Source organism: Trachemys scripta, chromosome 4, assembly GCF_013100865.1.
Source record: "Trachemys scripta elegans isolate TJP31775 chromosome 4, CAS_Tse_1.0, whole genome shotgun sequence".
Lineage (NCBI taxonomy): Eukaryota > Metazoa > Chordata > Testudines > Emydidae > Trachemys > Trachemys scripta.
In genome coordinates, this window is record NC_048301.1 from 21146851 (window position 1) to 21165014 (window position 18164).

General features: G+C 46.8%; 1 protein-coding gene across 2 annotated transcripts in view; it reads right to left on the reverse strand.

Moving 5' to 3' along the window:
* EXOC3L4 (exocyst complex component 3 like 4) overlaps positions 1 to 16599 on the reverse strand; it is a 47491-nt gene extending 30892 nt beyond the window's left edge. Inside the window, exons 1-5 of one of the 2 annotated variants that reach the window (XM_034769958.1) lie at positions 16333 to 16599; positions 11391 to 11765; positions 10346 to 10720; positions 6168 to 6819; positions 1243 to 1360 (exon numbers count right to left, since the gene is read on the reverse strand). In XM_034769958.1, coding sequence (XP_034625849.1) covers positions 1243 to 1360; positions 6168 to 6819; positions 10346 to 10720; positions 11391 to 11718 — 1473 coding nt within the window. In that variant the 5' untranslated portion in view covers positions 11719 to 11765; positions 16333 to 16599. The remainder of the gene's footprint in view (positions 1 to 1242; positions 1361 to 6167; positions 6820 to 10345; positions 10721 to 11390; positions 11766 to 16332) is intronic. The other variant, XM_034769959.1, reaches the window with a different exon arrangement.
* Between the last annotated feature and the right edge of the window lie 1565 nt (positions 16600 to 18164).

Here is an 18164-nt window from a genome sequence, read left to right on the forward strand (position 1 = left end):
AGCAGTCTGTAATGCAGCTTGTCACTGCAATAAACTCAAAGCACAAGTGGAATTTTAAAAAACATAAATAAGCAACATTCACTGATCATATTTTTGAAATATCTCATTTAAATGAGTCTATTATATTTTCTAGGGGGTTTCTCTTAAACTTGGCTAAGTATGGTTGTGAATTGTCCTTGTGTCTGTATAATGTATGATGTCACTGGAGTTACTCTGCGTTCACATCAGTGTAATAGATTGGAATCAAGCACCACATTTAGATAGCGCGCTTCCATTTCCTCTTTCTGTTCATTTAAGGCCAGGTTCTGCCTGGTGCTGAGTGTCCTGTATCAATAGGAGTCAAGGGCGCTCAGCCTACTGCAGCATCAAACCCTGAAAGAGAGACTGTGATTGGAGGATGCAGACCCCACGCTGGAGAACAAGGGATTAAGGAGCAACTCTGGTCCCTGGTGACCCCACCCTACTGCACCTGCGAGGCCTGCATGAGAAGAGAGGTTTAAAAGGGGAAGCAGAGCCATTTAGAGGAAGTAGGCAGTGGAAGGGAGCCTCTCTGAGCCCTGGGGAAGTGCTGCCTAGGAGCTCTCGCTGCCTGAGACCTGGCAATGCAGATCTGACAAACCCTGCAAAGGAGAGACTGGTGATGGATTGTGAAGGTCAAAAACTTTATTTGCTGTTCATTAATTTATCCCATGGAGAAAAGGGGGATTTATGGGATTCATGGAGGCAGCTGCTTAGCACCTCAAGGTGCAGAACTTAGCTGCCCACTACCGGGCCCTGGATCGGAGTCCAGTGGCAATGGTGAGACCAGACTCCCCTACCAACTTCAAAAAACAGGACAACAATAGAAGCATTTACCTTGGTGGAGAATCCAACTGGGAAAGACCCTGAATATTCCCAGGCCCCAAGTCCCCAAACTAAGGTGACAGCCCCGAAGCCCATGCGGGTGCTGAAAGACTTCCACGTGATCAGACTTTTTTTTTTTTGGTATACCCCAAAAGGGCTGGACTGAGATGTTTGACTCAGCTGGAGGGCTGAGCCTCAAAAGACGGGACAGCCCTACAAGAGAGAGTTATAACTGACAAGGGGGCACATCAGGGAAGGAGACAACCTGCTGTACTCCCCCCTGACCACTAGGCAGCCCTGGTGGTGAGCGTTCCCCTTTGGAGACATCTGAATATTCTATGTAGGAGGCTGGAATTATTTGTTCCTGTATAAGCCAGACAACAGGGCCCAAAGTCTTACCGCTAGAGAATCCTTGTAGTCCTTTTTCAGTTTATCCCAAGTTTCTGATGGTAACAACTGAGGGAGATTCTCAGTCTTTACCTCCGCTTGGAGATCAGGGTGTCCCAGGAGAGTTTTGCTACAAAATTCAAATGAACACATTAGGTTGCCTTGGAGAGTAAGTAAATGGAATATTCATGTTGCATGAGCTACATAATTATCATCTTGTGTGAAATTTACTTAAAGCTTAAACTATGTGGCATGCTTTCAGGCTTTAACAAGAAACCATTCCTCACTATTTAAAATTGTAATTCTTCAAAATCGTAGTGGTTCTGAAGACTAGGTTTCAGCCCAGTTTAGAAAGCATGAAACCCTTGTGTTGCTTGGACATGAAAAGTTTTATATAAACAAAAAAACATGAAACTGATTCATTTAACAATGAGTTGTTGGGATTTTTCTAGAGCTTGTTCCAGTAACATTGTTTTTGTTTTCTTTGGCGTTAGCTGGTCACACTGTGTGTCTATTTCCTTGTGAAGATAACAATGAAAGATCACAGCTCAGCTCATCTGGGTGATATTCTGAAGGGCAGTGTCTGGAAATCATGCAAGGGTACAAACAAGTTTGGACATGAGAAACATTTCCTTGCCTACGGAAGAAGTAGGTGGATGCTGAACTAGAGGCTGATTTTAAAGGGAATTGAATTGATAAACTACTTTACTTTACCACTCATTTCTCCCATGAGTTACCATGCAATACATGACAGCTGATTAGTGGGAAGGTAGAGTACCACTTTGGGGTAGAAACAGATGTGCTGCTTACTCAATAGCAAAAAATCCATTATTGGGTGCCATTATGATTCAATATTGTACGATATTCAAATGTGCTATCCACCAACCCATCCATACTCTGCACAAGCAAGATCAATTTACAACTCTGTCTTCTAAATACAGGATGAGAAAGGAAGAGAAAATGTTTGTAACCTCCTTGAATGTGGAACATGAATTACTAACTATTCACTAGAGCTATATCCGGAAGTCAGCTGCAATGACAACATCTCATAAGGGGCTTTATCTTGTACTCAAAACTCCCATAAATTGCAATTAGGTCTGAGTACGGAGTGCAAGATCAGATCTAAGTTGAATGAAAACTGCACTGTATCAAGTCTGGATTCTGGCAGGCTAATGCAGAGGGCGCTTATTAGGAAAGAGTTGGTGGTGTTGCCCTGTCATCTGGCCAAATTTGTGGGTTGGGAATGTATAAGATGTCATTAGCTGTACAAATAGTGTGTACTCCAGCATGCTGCATGAATGTGTCATTCATTTAAAAGTACACCCAACCTAGATAGCGCCTTTCTGTCTGAATTTTTTTTACCCACTGCTGTTGCAAGTAAAGACTCAGATGACTTTATATGAAAGAGAAATGTATTTTGCTTTTTGATTTTTAGTTTGTTTGCTTTAGTTTATTTTGACAGGATGTTTGGTATAATCAGCTTCAATCTCACTTCTGTGTAATCAGATTCCTCTGTTTATGTGGGTTTTACACACAGTAATGAGAGGGAAAATATTTCTTAAAATAAGAAAAATGCAATTGTAAAGTCACAAAAACTGGCAAGGGGACTCAGGCAGATGTAGTAGGAGGCGTGAACCGGAGTGACATCGTTCTTCGACTAGGAGATAGGGACCAAGAGACTTTCTCCGTTGGATCATATGAAGTGGAACCATAAACTCCCTGAACATTAAATTTCACCAAATGAGGGTCAATCTATCTTCATCATCATATCCACTCATTATACTCCACACTGGAACATAGCCATTATATGAACATCATACCCTCATATCTCAATGTCTGTACTTTGACCCATCAACCTTTTACTCCCAATCGGGGATATTGCAGATTATGTATTCCTTAGGACACCCAATCTTAAACCAAACTTCGCACCCCTCGATAATCTGTACGTGATTCCCTGATAACCAGAAAGTTCTGTGCTTAAACTCTGTACCGTTCACTTTTTTAAGCATCATCTTAATAAAAATTTTAAATCTGAAAGTACTCGAAACTTATGGCTAGATTTCAAGTTGATTACATCTGGTTAAGTAAACAACTTCACATCCAATGCAATTTAAATCACCATTTTTGAACAGGGATGCATAAAGCTAAGCTCCTCAATCAATAGTTAAGCACTTATATATAAGTGGCCCAATCTATCCACCTCTTTTGCAACTGCTTTTGTGTTTACTTCGGTGTCACTGGAATGCCCTTCAGGTGCCGGTTGGCCTGTCTACTGCCCTCTCCTCATTCAGGTTCCCCCTTAAGACCCACCCACACCTGCAGTGATGCTGCTCTGAAATTAGCCAGCCACTAATGTGTAGGTAGAGGATCTGTATAAACAAGCATATCATAAACAAGTCCGGCTGATTTGTATATTGTATCCTTTTCCCTCCACCCTTCATGTATTTCTATTGTCTTCGTAGGGCTTATCTACATGGAGTGGCAATGCGCACTAGAAAGGTGTGCCTTCTAAAGTGCACCAATGTGTTGTGCACTAACTAGAAATGTGGACCCTGCTGGGGCTCACTAAAAGTTCCCTCCTGTGTGCTAACGTTGAAACAGAACTTTTTAGTGTGCACCAGCCAGGTCCATGTGGGCCAGTTTGTCGCACAACATGTTGGTGCGTTTTAGACATCTCACCCCTGTAGTGCACATTGCTGTACCATGTGGACAAGCCCTTAGACTCAGTAAGCTATTAGTGCCAGCCCCAATGTCGTGTTGCGTATCTGTACTCTGTATACCACCAAGCACAGTTGGGTTCCTACTGTGCTGTAAATAATTTTTAGAGGTTCTGAGACCCCACACCTCTAAAGTTATTTATTTGAGCCAATTCCTCTTTTCCTTTGGGCTAATGCCATCTAGTGGTGTCCCACATACCCATGCTCAGGGGGTGGCCATCAGGTAGGATGACAATATTTCCCAAGGGGAAAATGGGACACCGCGTGGGGCTAGCCTGAGCCCCCCCTCTCGCCATGTGGGGCTGGCCTGAGCTGATCACCCAAGCCCCCTTCCCCGGTGGGGCTGGCGTCGCTGCTTGCCCGAGCCCTGCCTGCCCCCCCACCCCGCCCAAGCCCTTCCTCTCCCCCTGCCCAGGGATGGTGTCACCACTCGCCCCCACACCTGCCTGTTCCTCTGTACCCCACTTTTTGACAAAAGTGGGCATTTGTCCCGCTTGCTCTTGCCAACTGATCAAGTTGGCAAGAGCAAATGGGACAAATGCCCACTTTTGCCAAAAAGGTCGGGATGGCCAGGACAGAGCTTAAAAAAGGGACTGTCCCAGCCAAACCGGGACGTATGGTCACCCTACCAACAGGGACAGGTGGCAGTGTAGATTCTTTCCAACCTGCATAGAATCATAGAATCATAGAATATCAGAGTTGGAAGGGACCTCTAGAGGTCATCTAGTCCAACCCCCTGCTCAAAGCAGGACCAATTCCCAGCTAAATCATCCCAGCCAGGGCTTTGTCAAGCCGGGCCTTAAAAACCTCCAAGGAAGGAGACTCCACCACCTCCCTACGTAACGCATTCCAGTGTTTCACCACCCTCCTAGTGAAATAGTTTTTCCTGATATCCAACCTGGACCTCCCCCGCTGCAACTTGAGACCATTGCTCCTTGTTCTGTCATCTGCCACCACTGAGAACAGCCGAGCTCCATCCTCTTTGGAACCCCCCTTCAGGTAGTTGAAGGCTGCTATCAAATCCCCCCTCATTCTTCTCTTCTGGAGACTAAACAATCCCAGTTCCCTCAGCCTCTCCTCATAAGTCATGTGCTCCAGACCCCTAATCATTTTTGTTGCCCTCCGCTGGACTCTTTCCAATTTTTCCACAACCTTCTTGTAGTGTGGGGCCCAAAACTGGACACAGTATTCCAGATGAGGCCTCACCAATGTCGAATAAAGGGGAACGATCACGTTCCTCGATCTGCTGGCAATGCCCCTACTTATACAGCCCAAAATGCCGTTAGCCTTCTTGGCAACAAGGGCATTTGTTGACTCATATCCAGCTTCTCGTCCACTGTGACCCCTAGGTCCTTTTCTGTAGAACTGCTGCCTAGCCATTCGGTCCCTAGTCTGTAGCAGTGCATGGGATTCTTCCATCCTAAGTGCAGGACTCTGCACTTGTCCTTGTTGAACCTCATCAGGTTTTTTTCGGCCCAATCCTCTAATTTGTCTAGGTCCCTCTGTATCCGATCCCTACCCTCTAGGGTATCTACCACGCCTCCTAGTTTAGTGTCATCTGCAAACTTGCTGAGAGTGCAGTCCACACCATCCTCCAGATCATTAATAAAGATATTAAACAAAACCGGCCCCAGGACCGACCCTTGGGGCACTCCGCTTGAAACCGGCTGCCAATTAGACATGGAGCCATTGATCACTACCCGTTGAGCCCGACGATCTAGCCAGCTTTCTATCCACCTTACAGTCCATTCATCCAGCCCATACTTCTTTAACTTGGCGGCAAGAATACTGTGGGATCACAACTTAAACAGGTGCAGCCCAGAGTTCCTCCACGCACCATGCATTACAGCTGGAAAGATCTGCTAATAGAGGCTGCGCTTTGCAAAATGTTTCCATGGGGGGGAACTGAGCTTTCTTAGAGCTGAAATATAACATTGGCAAGTGGAACTTATGGGTATCGTGAGCCCTGCAAGTCTGTGACTAAGAGAAACAAGGCAATCTAAATGTACAGTGGATGCATGTGGTAAGCATTTTACGCACAAGCCTTTGCCACTATCTTTTATCAGATTGGTACGTTCCGTTATAGTTCAAGTGGTTGCATCTGTCTTACTCACATGGGAACCCAAGAATAACTAAAAGTGTCTTGAAGCACCTTGCAGATTTTCAGAGCCAAATTATTATTTGGAGGAGAGAGAGTTGGCATGGGGAATAGTAGCTTACCTATAGTACGTGTTAACAACCCAATCAAGTAATGCGTAAAGTTCATTGAATTCCAAGGGTCTCTGCAAGAGATTTTGCAGGTGTGAAGAAATGGCACCGTGAAAGGACTCCACGTATCTTCCACAAACTTTATAGTCATCTGGGTAACACTTTTGTACCGACTGCTTGATTTTCAATAAATCTTCAATAACACATTTTCTGAGGAACCCTAAATGGATAGCGAGCCAAGAATCATTGTCCTCCTTCAAAGAAATAGGCACGTTACGGACTCTCTTTTCAGCACTCCCTCTGACAGCTTCCTTCCACACGTCTCGCCATTTTCTGGGTCTGCCAACCCCGTCCGATTCTGAAGAGCTGGGGCTCTGTACATCAGCATGAACTTTTTCTTCCTTGGAGATTACGGTCACCATAGAAGTCAACAAACTTTCATCTACATCGCACTGATCAAGTGTTTCCTCCACAATGGATCTGATTGAGTTAGCAACAGAGTTACAAAGCAAATCCACATCCTTGGCTTTCCGGGCATATTCTGTAGGATTGTCTTCATATTTCTTGGCCTCTTTTTCAGTTATAACTTCTTTCTCCAAACACCTGATGCTTGCAAATGCCTCCAAAAGTTGCTTTTTCTGAATAAGTTCATTTATTTCCATGACTGCAGAGAGAACATGGGTGGGGGAGAGAGCAGATTGTGAGTTTACTTTTAGATATTTTAATGTGCCTATTACAACAGTAAAGACCACAGGAGAGAGCAGTGTCTGAGTCACGATTGCGGGGCTGCTTTGGCTCTCTACTGCATCCTGCGTGAAGAGTGGCATTCCAGGTCACCTTTAATCTCCCTAACTCATGTTTGACATAGAGGAGAAATACTGTTCAGATGAAATCACTGAAATATCCGAGCCATGGCTCACAGGGTATGTCTACACTGCAATGAAAGACCCGCGGCTGGCCCAGATCAGCTGACTGAGGTTCGCGGGGCTCGGGCTGCGGGGCTACGAAATTGCAGTGTAGATGTTTGGGCTGGAGCCTGGGCTCTGAGACCCTCCCCCATGGGATATGACCCAGTGGTCCTAGCCCTCCATGCTACTGGTGCACAGGGGTAGTGCCACCGTTCTAACCCAGATGTTGGGAGGGCTGGAGTGCAGCTCTGAGCTGGGGGCTAACTGCCTCTATCCATCGCCCCGTACTTTGCCTGCATGAACCTGATCTCTTGGGCTTTGTACCAGTGATGTGAATTTCACCTGAATGAAGAACCAACTTCTTCCAAAGCTCCTACCGTTCCAGCAGGTCTTGTGAGCTGTGGAAATGGCACTCGGGAATCTCTCTAGCATCTTGTGAGCAGGTCTTGTGAGCTATGGTGCGTTTTAGACATTCTGTGTCATTGGAATGCCCTTCATGTGCTGGTTGGCCTGTCTACTGCCCTCTCCTCATTCAGGTTCCCCCTAAGACCCACCCACACCTGCTGCCTTAGACAGCACATTGAAACGTTTGTAGCTCTAGCATCTCAAACTCCAAGATGGAACCGACCTAAAGCTCTTGCTCTGAACACCCCCGAACTTCTGTTTGGGTCTATGCCTGAGTTTGGCAGCACAGGCCCATCTCTGCTTAGATATATTTCAGATTGGTGATCTTATTTGTGGTGCTATTTCTGGTTTGTACTGTGTATTTTAAAGCTAATATGCGTCATACGGCACTGTTCCTATAGTTGTCACTCTAAATCAGTCTGGCTGCGCAGATTTCACACTGAACATAAGACCACTGCATCAAGTCATCAGAGGAGGCAAGATCTACTGGAGAGAGCCCTGGACTGAGAGCTGGGATTAGATCCCTGTCTCCCAGCTCCACCAGTGCTATGCTTGTGACTTTGGGCAAATCATGGTCCCTGTGCCTCTGTTTTCCCCTTCTCTCCCTTTGTCTGTATTGTAACTTTTTTCTGGGCAAGTGTTCTCCAACGTATGTTTGTACAATGCCTAGTACAATGGAGCCCTGATCTCAGTTGAGGCCCCTATGTGCTATTGTAATAGAAATAATAATATTTGCATGAGTCTACTAAATAGATCTCAAAGAATGGGTCTGACTCATCCCCACCGTAACTTCCTTGAAGCCAAAGGAGCCCCACCATGGCTGGCACGACACCGTCATTTTGCAGACATGCACATAACTACTAGGTATTACTATTCGCTGTAACGCTGGTTTCCAAGCACTGTATGCTGTTACCCAGTCTGGGAGGGATGGGGAAAATCCATTCTCAGTCTCCGGTCACTTTAGGAGTGGGGGCCTTTGTTTTACACTTCCACTCAGCTGAGTTATCTACTGTGCAGATTTTGAAAAACGATGATAAAAGTGCCTTGAAAACACAGTTCTAAGGGACCACAAATAGCCAGCATTATACCTCGCCACGCCACAGGAGTGAAGGTAGTTTGCTAGTAATAATTTGAACCAATTTCGTTGGTTGATGCACCATTTGGACTATGATAATCATCAGGCCGGCTCCAGCTTTGTTGCCACCCCAAGTGGCGAAAAAAAAAAAGAGAGAAAAAAGAAAAACCTGATTGAGCTGCCGCCAAAGTGCCGCCGAAGTGGAAGAGAGTGAGTGAAGGACCCGCCACCGAATTGCCGCTGCAGACCCGGACATGCTGCCGCGCTAACGGATGGAGTGCCGCCTCTTTCTATTGGCCGCCCCAGGCACCTGCTTCCTTCGCTGGTGTCTGGAGCCGGCCCTGATAATCATGGAACACTAGAGTCCAAAAAGGGGCTGATCCAATTAAATTTTCCATTTCCCACTGTCGCAGCAAGAACCGCAGCTCAGTCATTGGTCTAATTTCACTTGCTAACCAGAAATAGAGAGCGTACAAAACTGCCTTTCTGGATGCAGCACTGGTGTGACAGCAGAGATCCTCGCTGCTGTGTGAGAGACTCCTATTCTGGAGCATCTTCCGGCTCCCAGAAGTCACTGGGAACTTGAGCCCTCTAAACGGGAGCTCTGGGTGTGGTGACGTGGCTAAGGGAGTTCAGTCTAGTCAGTTTATCAAAGAGAAAGTTTAAGAGGCAATTGGATCACTGTAAGTACCTAGGCAGGAAAGAGAGCTCTGATACTGAATGGCTCGTTCATCTAGCAGCCAAAGGCCCAACACGATTGAATGGCTGGGGAAACTGAAGGTCGACAAATTCAAACTGGCAATAAAACCCACTTTTTAAAAACAATGAGGGCGATTAACCACTGGAACAGCTTACCACTGAGTGTGGGAGATTCTCCATCACTTGTCATCTTTAAATCAAGATTGGGTGTCTTTCTAAAGGAGATGCTCTGGTGCAGACACAAGTAATTGGACTCAGTGCAATGACACAAGTTTATGCAGGAGGGGAGCCTAGATTATCATAATGGAGCCTTCTGGTCATGATCTGTGAATCTAGGCCATTAGGTATGCAAAGCTGACAAGATGGGCTCAGTTCCATTTTACAAAGCTCACGCTGTAACAATGTGAAGCAGTTTAAGCACCTTCACTGATATAGATCTCACAGTTGCCACACTGCCCTTCTAACCAGTCCATCAGTGGCATCAACAATGGCCTCTGGGTCTTGCCTAGGTTAGAAATGTGGGTCAAGGTTAGGTCAGGGTGTATTAATTCACCTCAACCTTTTTCCTAAGTGGAAACACTGTGATGCCTTTTACCTTGGCTAAGCAGTTAGAAGTGTTGCTTAGTCAGGTTGAAAGGCATTGCAATGTGTCCACTCTAGGAAAGAGATATGGTTAGGTAAAGGTCAGTTAACATAGACCCATTTTTCTAGAGTAGACATGGCCCATGTGAGTGCGCAGCCTTATGACTTGGCCTGGGGAAAAAAAAGTGCAGCAGCATTACTGTAAGAAATAGCAAATTAAAGGGATGTATCAAGACAAGTATCCCTCTTGAGGATCCTTCAATGCTAATAAAATACCATTTGAGGGGGGTGCAGAACATCCCATTCATGGGGTCTCCCTTGGTATCTGGGAGACCTGGTCTCTGTGCTCAGCCTTTAAAGACTCCAAAAAGACCTTGCAAGGGATCAGGCTATTCTTTACCCAGGCAAGTCCATTTCATTCAATGCTCTATTGCGCTGAGGCCCTGCAGAGTCTACTTTGATTGAATCTTATTAGAATCCTAGCAAGTGTTTTTACAGTGGGTTATATTTTCACCTCTTACCTGAGAGAATGGGCTCTGCCCCTGTATTCTCCCCACTCTTGTCCACACTGGTGTCGGTCATGTTTTTAGCACTGCTGCTCTCTTCATTTTGTTTGAAGCCTTTCAGTATAAAACCTTTGTTTCGTCTCAGGGTGCCAGAGTCTTCGCTTGCTTTGTCTTTGGCTGGACTTCGTTTACTTCTCCTGAAGCTTAACATTCTTTTGAGAGCACTTTCGGGGCTCTTTGCCTCCAGATTGTTCACGGGTGAGCTATTCAGTTCAGAAACAGAATCTGTTCCTTCATCCTCAGTGCTTTTTACTGGGGAGGCTGGTTCTGCTGGAGACGCCATTTTTTCACTGGGCTTAGGTATCTGATTTTCAGAAGGAGGAGGAGTAACTAGTCAAAGAAAAGAAACAGACAAGAGCAGAATTAAGCAGTAAGAATTACGTGGGATCTATGTAATGCTGGGATATTGCTGTGTCTCATGAGTCACCCTTAGGCGGCAACTCTTTGTATCCCCCCAGTCTGTTGAATTGACAGAGGAGGCAAGTCTGTAATAGCCTTTGTTGCACCCCAGTGTAACCAGGTTGTGAAGCATGAAGCAGTCTTGTCTATGCCTGCTGTGGATCAGGTCCCTGAAAACAAGAGCCCCTGGCAGGATGAGCATGGAGTGATGTTGCACTCTCTGATTTTATGAAAATATGCTAATGTGTGTGATATGATGTAACTGGAATATGCTTCATGCAAAAGGTCTCTTGTAATGTATCATCACAAAGCTTATAAGTGTCCCTCTTGAGGATCCTTCAATGCTAATAAAATACCATTTGACGGGGCCGCAGAACATCCCATTCATGGGGTCTCCCTTGGTATCTGGGAGACCTGGTCTCTGTGCTCTGCCTTTAAAGACTCCAAAAAGACCTTGCAAGAGATCAGGCTATTCTCTACCCAGGCAAGTCCATTTCATTCAATGCTCTATTGCGCTGAAGCCCTGCAGAGTCTACTTTGATTGAATCTTATTAGAATCCTAGCAAGTGTTTTTACAGTGGGTTATATTTTCACCTCTTACCTGAGAGAATGGGCTCTGCCCCTGTATTCTCCCCACTCTTGTCCACACTGGTGTTGGTCATGTTTTTAGCACTGCTGCTCTCTTCATTTTGTTTGAAGCCTTTCAGTGTAAAACCTTTGTTTCGTCTCAGGGTGCCAGAGTCTTCGCTTGCTTTGTCTTTGGCTGGACTTCGTTTACTTCTCCTGAAGCTTAACATTCTTTTGAGAGCACTTTCGGGGCTCTTTGCCTCCAGATTGTTCACGGGTGAGCTATTCAGTTCAGAAACAGAATCCGTTCCTTCATCCTCAGTGCTTTTTACTGGGGAGGCTGGTTCTGCTGGAGACGCCATTTTTTCACTGGGCTCAGGTATCTGGTTTTTAGTAGGAGGAGGAGTAACTAGTCAAAGAAAAGAAACAGACAAGAGCAGAATTAAGCAGTAAGAATTACGTGGGATCTCTGTAATGCTGGGATATTGCTGTGTCTCATGAGTCACCCTTAGGCAGCAACTCTTTGTATCCCCCACTCTGTCGAATTGACAGAGGAGGCAAGTCTGTAATAACCTTTGTTGCACCCCAGCGTAACCAGGGTTGGGAGGCACCTCACCACCACCTGCCTCGTGCATGAAGCAGTCTTGTCTATACCTGCTGTGGATCAGGTCCCTGAATACAAGAGCCCCTGGCAGCATGAGCATGGCCTTCCAGGCCTCCACAGACAGCCCCCTCTCTATACAAGTAGTGATAGGTACACACCAACCTCCAAATACTCTGAGCGTTCCCTGCATGAATAGCCCCTTGTCCACTAAACTCTCACAGAATTTAGAGTGAGGCCTGCTGCTCCCAAAGGAACAGGACACACAAGCTTATAAGAGACAACTCTGGACCAGCTCTTTGTTTACCACCACAGCACACAGATATATTTATAGTGAAAACAAGAATCAGTTTATTATTAGAGACGAGAGATTCAAGTGATAGTGAGTAAGAATATGAAAACGAATGGTGACACAAAAACAAAATCATAACAGGCTTTCTAGATACTAACCTTAACTGCCAAGTTACCCTCCTGTCTAAAGAAGCGTATCTCACCCAAAGTTTTCTCCAGAGTTTTCAACCAAGCCTGGTTGAGACCCCTGTTTTACGATGCAAAAGCACTTTCTTCAATCCCTGATGGCAGCCCTTTTACTCCCGCAGTGAAGGGGGCCTTTGTTCCCTCCAATCCCCAATATACTCAAGCAAACTTTTGCTATGCACCTCCAGAGAAGGCTCTCTTCTTCCCCCCTGTGCTTCACTTCCTGTTAGATTATATCTAAGGTTCTTTCTTACAGTCCTTCATCTGCATTCAGTTCAGACTGGCGATAGGGGACCCACTGTGAATGAGACAATACTCAGTTTACATGTAAATGGATAGGCATCTCCTGTCTGACAGACAACCTGTTTGTCACTTTTCCTGTTGACTAATATCTGGATACAGACTTTAAAAACAGATTTTCTGCATATATGCACAACTCCTTACAGAGTACCTGTACGTACCCATGTCACAAAGATATTGATGACCGGTGTGACGCCAGCTTTCATTTAAGACTTCACATGACATTCTTTGGTGAACCAGAATGTACAGACCAGAATCAGGTGATTCCTGTAACCCTTCTGCACCCCCTTGCCACTTAGCATTCAGAGGTTCTTGGGTCCCCTAACCCTACCTTCAGAGCCTGGCTCTTTAGCACAGGTTGTGCACGTGCATGCTTTTAGTCTAGAGGGCCCCAGTTCAATGCCTGAGAGCAGCCCTCTTGTATACTTTCAGGTATGCTATGCACTCTCAGTACCTAAACTGGTACCACTAGTTTCCCCCTCCAGCTGAGTTTAAAGCAATTTAGGGCAGATCTATGCATTAGCCAGATCTGCGCATTCACAGCCTATAACCCAGACATGTTAGCTTTGGGCTTGGTTGCTGCTGCCTTGTTTATGCACAGAGATCTGCAGACATTCAGCCTTGGAATCTGGCTCGAGATGTGGATGGTCAGTTATCGACATCACACAGCAGTGACTAAAGCACACTGAAAAGACTCAGTTTTCGCCTCTAGTTCCTTAAATAAGAAATCAAAGCATAATGCTTTCTGTGCTCTGAATTGTCATGGTTACAGTTCTGCAGAGGCTACACAATGCAATGAACTTTTATATAGCACACACTGTCTGAAAGCACTTCAAAGTCACACAAATCAAGGCCAGTCTGGGAACAGTTTGCAGATCGATCTGATTTTTTTTTATTATTATTTTTTGGTCTCACAGGCCTTACCTACACTAGGAGCATTTAAAAACAGTTGCCCACAATTTCTAATATGTTAGGAGCCCGAGTGCAGGCAACGAGCCAGCTGCTGACATCTTTTTCAGTGCCATTTCATCTCATTTCTCTTTACGGTAAAGGGCTAAATTGTGATTATTATTTTTTTAAGTCCTGTGCTGAGGAAGCCCTGGTGCAAGGGCAAGACACCGTGCCCCTGTGACACCTCCTAGAGGCACAGTATCTCCCCTGTTTTCTGAAGGGAGGTTTGACTTCCGTATCTGGATGATTACCAAGGCCTGTTTAGTGTTCTGAATGCCCCATTACCCACCCTGGGAGGATCCCTAATTGCCTCCTCCATGCAGACCGTGCCGCCACTGCCTCTGGGAGTCCAGCTGGGGCTGTGATGTGAATCCCTGGGGTCTCATGCCTCTGGCTGGCTGGGAAGGGAGGGTCCCAAATAAAGGTTTCTCCTTCCCACAGATGCTGCTGCTGCTTGAGATGGAGGCAGGGCCTGATATAAAATTTTTTATTAAGATGATGTTTAAAAAAAAAAGTGAACGGTACAGAGTTTAAGCATAGAAGTTTCTGATTATCAGGGAATAACGTACAGATTATTGAGGGGTGCGAAGTTTGGTTTAAGATCGGGTGTCGTAAGGAATATATAATCTGCAATATCCCTGATTGGGCCTAAAAGGATGATGGGTCAGAGTACAGACATTAAGATATGAGGGTATGAAATTCATATAATGGCTATGTTCAGGTGTGGAGTAGAATGAGTGGATACAATGATGAGGATGGGTTGACCCTCATTTGTTGAGATTTAACGTTCAGGGAGTTTATGGTTCCAGTTCATATGGTCCAACGGACAAAGTCTCTTGGTCCCGTTCTCGTAGTCAAAGAGCGATGTCGCTCTGGCTCACACCTCCTGGTACTGTCAGTGGCCAGTGACATGTTCGATGTAGATGTCCCTGGACCATCGGATGGTGTCTGAGACCATGCGGCGCCACATGAGCCGTGCATAGCATCAACCGATCCCGTAGGTCCGCAGCACACGCTCGTTGCAGGGGTCCCAGGCACCCAAGGCTCCGACGATCAGGGAGTCCATCTGCACCTCGTAGCCCTTTGCTCTCAGGGTGTCTACTAAGGTGGTTCCTTGGTCCTAAGTGCTTCTAAACTACCAGCAAATTACAGCACCGCTTCATGTCTGCAGAACTGGGCTGGCCATGGAGTGAGGGGGTGGAGCCAGTGCTCCTCTCAGTCCCTGCCTGCTTGTTCCTGAGACAGTGAGCCTGCAGCCCCAAGGGCCTGGTAGCTGGCATAGGTATGTAAGGAGAGTCCTTGCTTCCCCTTCCTCCTTTGCGCAGCACTGTCATCCCGACACCCCCCGTGGAGTGTCCTCTTTTTTGAATGTTCAAATATGGTAACCTTACCACACCCACACACCTCCACATGCTGTCCTGTGACTCAGGGTTCAACATGGGTTACATTGAGATGGCTTTTGAGAACATTAGAATTGTACGCAAAGGCTGGGGACAGTTATGGTTATGAAGTGTTTATACTGCAGTAGCCCTCAGCAGCCCTGATAAGGATCAGGTCCCCACCGTGCTAGAGGCTTTACAAACATATCGGAAGGCACCGTCCCTGCGCCAAAGAATGCAATATTTACAATCTATCAGATAATATTGTGCAAGAGGGTGAAAACGTAGCAACACTGCAGTGAGGCATCAGAATAAAATAGCAGCGTTTTACCAAGATGGTAGGAAACAATTTGCAGGTAAGTCCAGATCACAGCATTAAAGTTACAATTTAAAAAAATAGGAGAGGTGAGATGACATTTTTTTGTTTTTGATTTGGAACCGTCAAGTTGTACACTAGCTTAGCTAAATATTATTATTTATATTGTAGTCGCACCTATGTGCTCCAGTCATGGACCCCCACTATGTTAAACACCATAAGAACACAGAATAAACCACAGGCCCTGCCCTAAAGAGATTAAAATTTAAGTATAAAATAGGAAAGCGAAGGTGGATACAGACCGAGGGGGGAGCACAAAGTGTTTCATGTAGCTAGGTTAGGGGTTCTCATAACAAAAATTTTGGTGGCCTCAGAGTGCGGCCACCAATTCTTGCTGGTGGCCACTGACAAATTTTCTTAAAATACTTAATTAACTTTAGGAAAAACAAATAAATATGCACATTCACACATTGAAATCATTGTAATTGATTTATGTAGGGCGCCTTTTGCAGACTCAATAAAAATCATGCCCAGTTGTATTTTGGTTTGCTGCGTCCCTCCTCAGTCCCTCACCCACCGCTCGCCTCCTCCCACCTGCCACTCACCTCCTCACTCCCCTGCCAGAAACCCCCATACCCGAGAACCCCTGCCTGCAGCTGGCTCGCCGCTTCTTGCCTCCTCATCCCCACCCACCCGCCGCTGGCTCCCTCATCGCTCACCTCTTCAACCCCCCGCTGCCCGCCGCTGGCCTTTTCATCCCCTCTACAGTGGTGGGCCACCACAGGAAAAGCCAGAGGAGCGATACCTGTCCGAGCAGGCCCTCTGGAGAGCATGTCTAATGGCTCCTTCCTATGCTCTGCAGGTAGCTGGGAATGAACATGGAGGCCTCTTGCTGCTGTTAGGATCCCTGCAGGGCACAGGGGGGTTGGCAGTGGCTCCCAGAGAAACTCACCTGGTTTAGCTGGTAGCAGCAGTTCCTTGCTCTCCTGAGAGCCTGGCAGCTGATCCCTCTCCCTACAGTGAGGCTCTCCTCCTCATCTTCTGGATTTCCAGGGGCTTTATTGAAAACAGCCCGTACGAGGAAGAAAGGCAGTGTCTCCCAGGCAAAAGTCCCTGCAGCAGTTTGCTTCACCTGTTCGGGCACCGAGACTGTTTTCGCTTTCACTCTTGCATTGATAACAGAAGGAAAGGGGACTAGGCCTGGGGAAATTCCAGGAAAAGGAGAGTAATGATTTACAATGCCCTGGAGTGCATGAACCTATGTACCCGAGTCTGTAAACACTTAGCCGGCTGCTGCCGTGATTCTTTTGAAGGTCATTGTGTGCAGCAGGGAAAAGGGAATCTTTCCTTAGCCCCAAAATGATCTGTGCAAGTATATTTCTCTGCCCGAGGCTTGTGTGGGCTCTGGGCAACATGCTGACCTATTACCACCGTGGCCGTGCAATTCCAGGCAAGTCTACAAGAGGAGAAAAGAATTTGGTTTTGACCCTTGTGGATTTGAACCCCAACAATATTTGCTTTGGGGTCCAAATGCATGTCCAACCAAATCTCAATTGCAACTGTTGTATTTAGCCAACTGTCCTACATTCCCTGGAATGATTCACTGGCTTGGCTTGTGCAATGACAGAATAAACCAGGAGAGCTGTGTGTGTGTTCAGGTGGTGGTGGAAATACTTTGTTCACCTCTTCTCTCTGTGCACCGGTCAGAAGAGCAGCAAAAGTATACCAGATTGCTTATGGGGACAGTTAGAAGAGCTAAGGATCAGTGTAGTTGCTTATCTAGTTAGTGATTTTTAAGTGCTTTAACCCTTTCAAGCCTAGAATGGGCTGAGATCTGATCTTTCTCCCTATGGCCTTGGCTACACTTGCAGCTGTACAGCGCTGTGAGGTAAACCTGCCTTCATGCAGCTGAGTAGGGAAAAGCGCTGCAGTCTGTCCACACTGACAGCTGCCAGCGCAGTGATATGGCCACACTTGTAACATCTGCAGCTGTGTTGGGAGGGGTGCATTATGGGCAGCTATCCCAGCATTCATGTGGCTGCAACGTGCTTTTCAAAATGGGGGTTGGGGTGGATTATGACAGGGAGTGTGGGGGGAGAAAGAGTGGTTTTGGGAGCATGTCAGCTCTCTATTTTGCAAGTTCCGAACTCCCGGCCCCCTGCTCATTCATTCACTCACTCAAAGCAAGCTGCAATCTGTTTGCTTTTCTCTGTGGTACGAGCTTTGAAACCGGCACTTCCGCATTCCTGCAGCCAGTCACAACAATGGAGAGGATTGGTAGGGTTACCATATTTCAACAATCAAAAAAGAGGACGGGAGGAGCCCTGCCCTAGCCCCGCCCCTGTCCTGCCCTAGCCCCGCCCCTGCCCCTTCCACTCCCTCCCACTTCCTGCCCCCTCAGAATCCCCAACCCTCCCCCCACGCCTTGTCCCCTGACTGCCCCCTCCTGGGACCCCTGCCCCTAACTGCCCCCAGGACTCCACCCCCTACCTAAGCCTCCCTACTCCTTGTCCCCTGACTGCCTCCTCCTGAGACCTTCCCCACATCCTAACTGGCCCCCTAGGACTCTACCCCCTACCTGTCCCCCTGACTGCCCCAACCCTTATCCACACCCCCACCCCCAGACAGACCCCTGGGACTCCCACGCCCCATCCAACCACTCCCCACCCCCTGACAGCCCCCCCCAAAAACTCCCGACCCATCTAAACCCCTCTGCTCCCTGTCCCCTGACTGCTCCGATCCCTCTCCCCACTCCTGCCCCCTGACAGCCCCCCCCCAGAACTT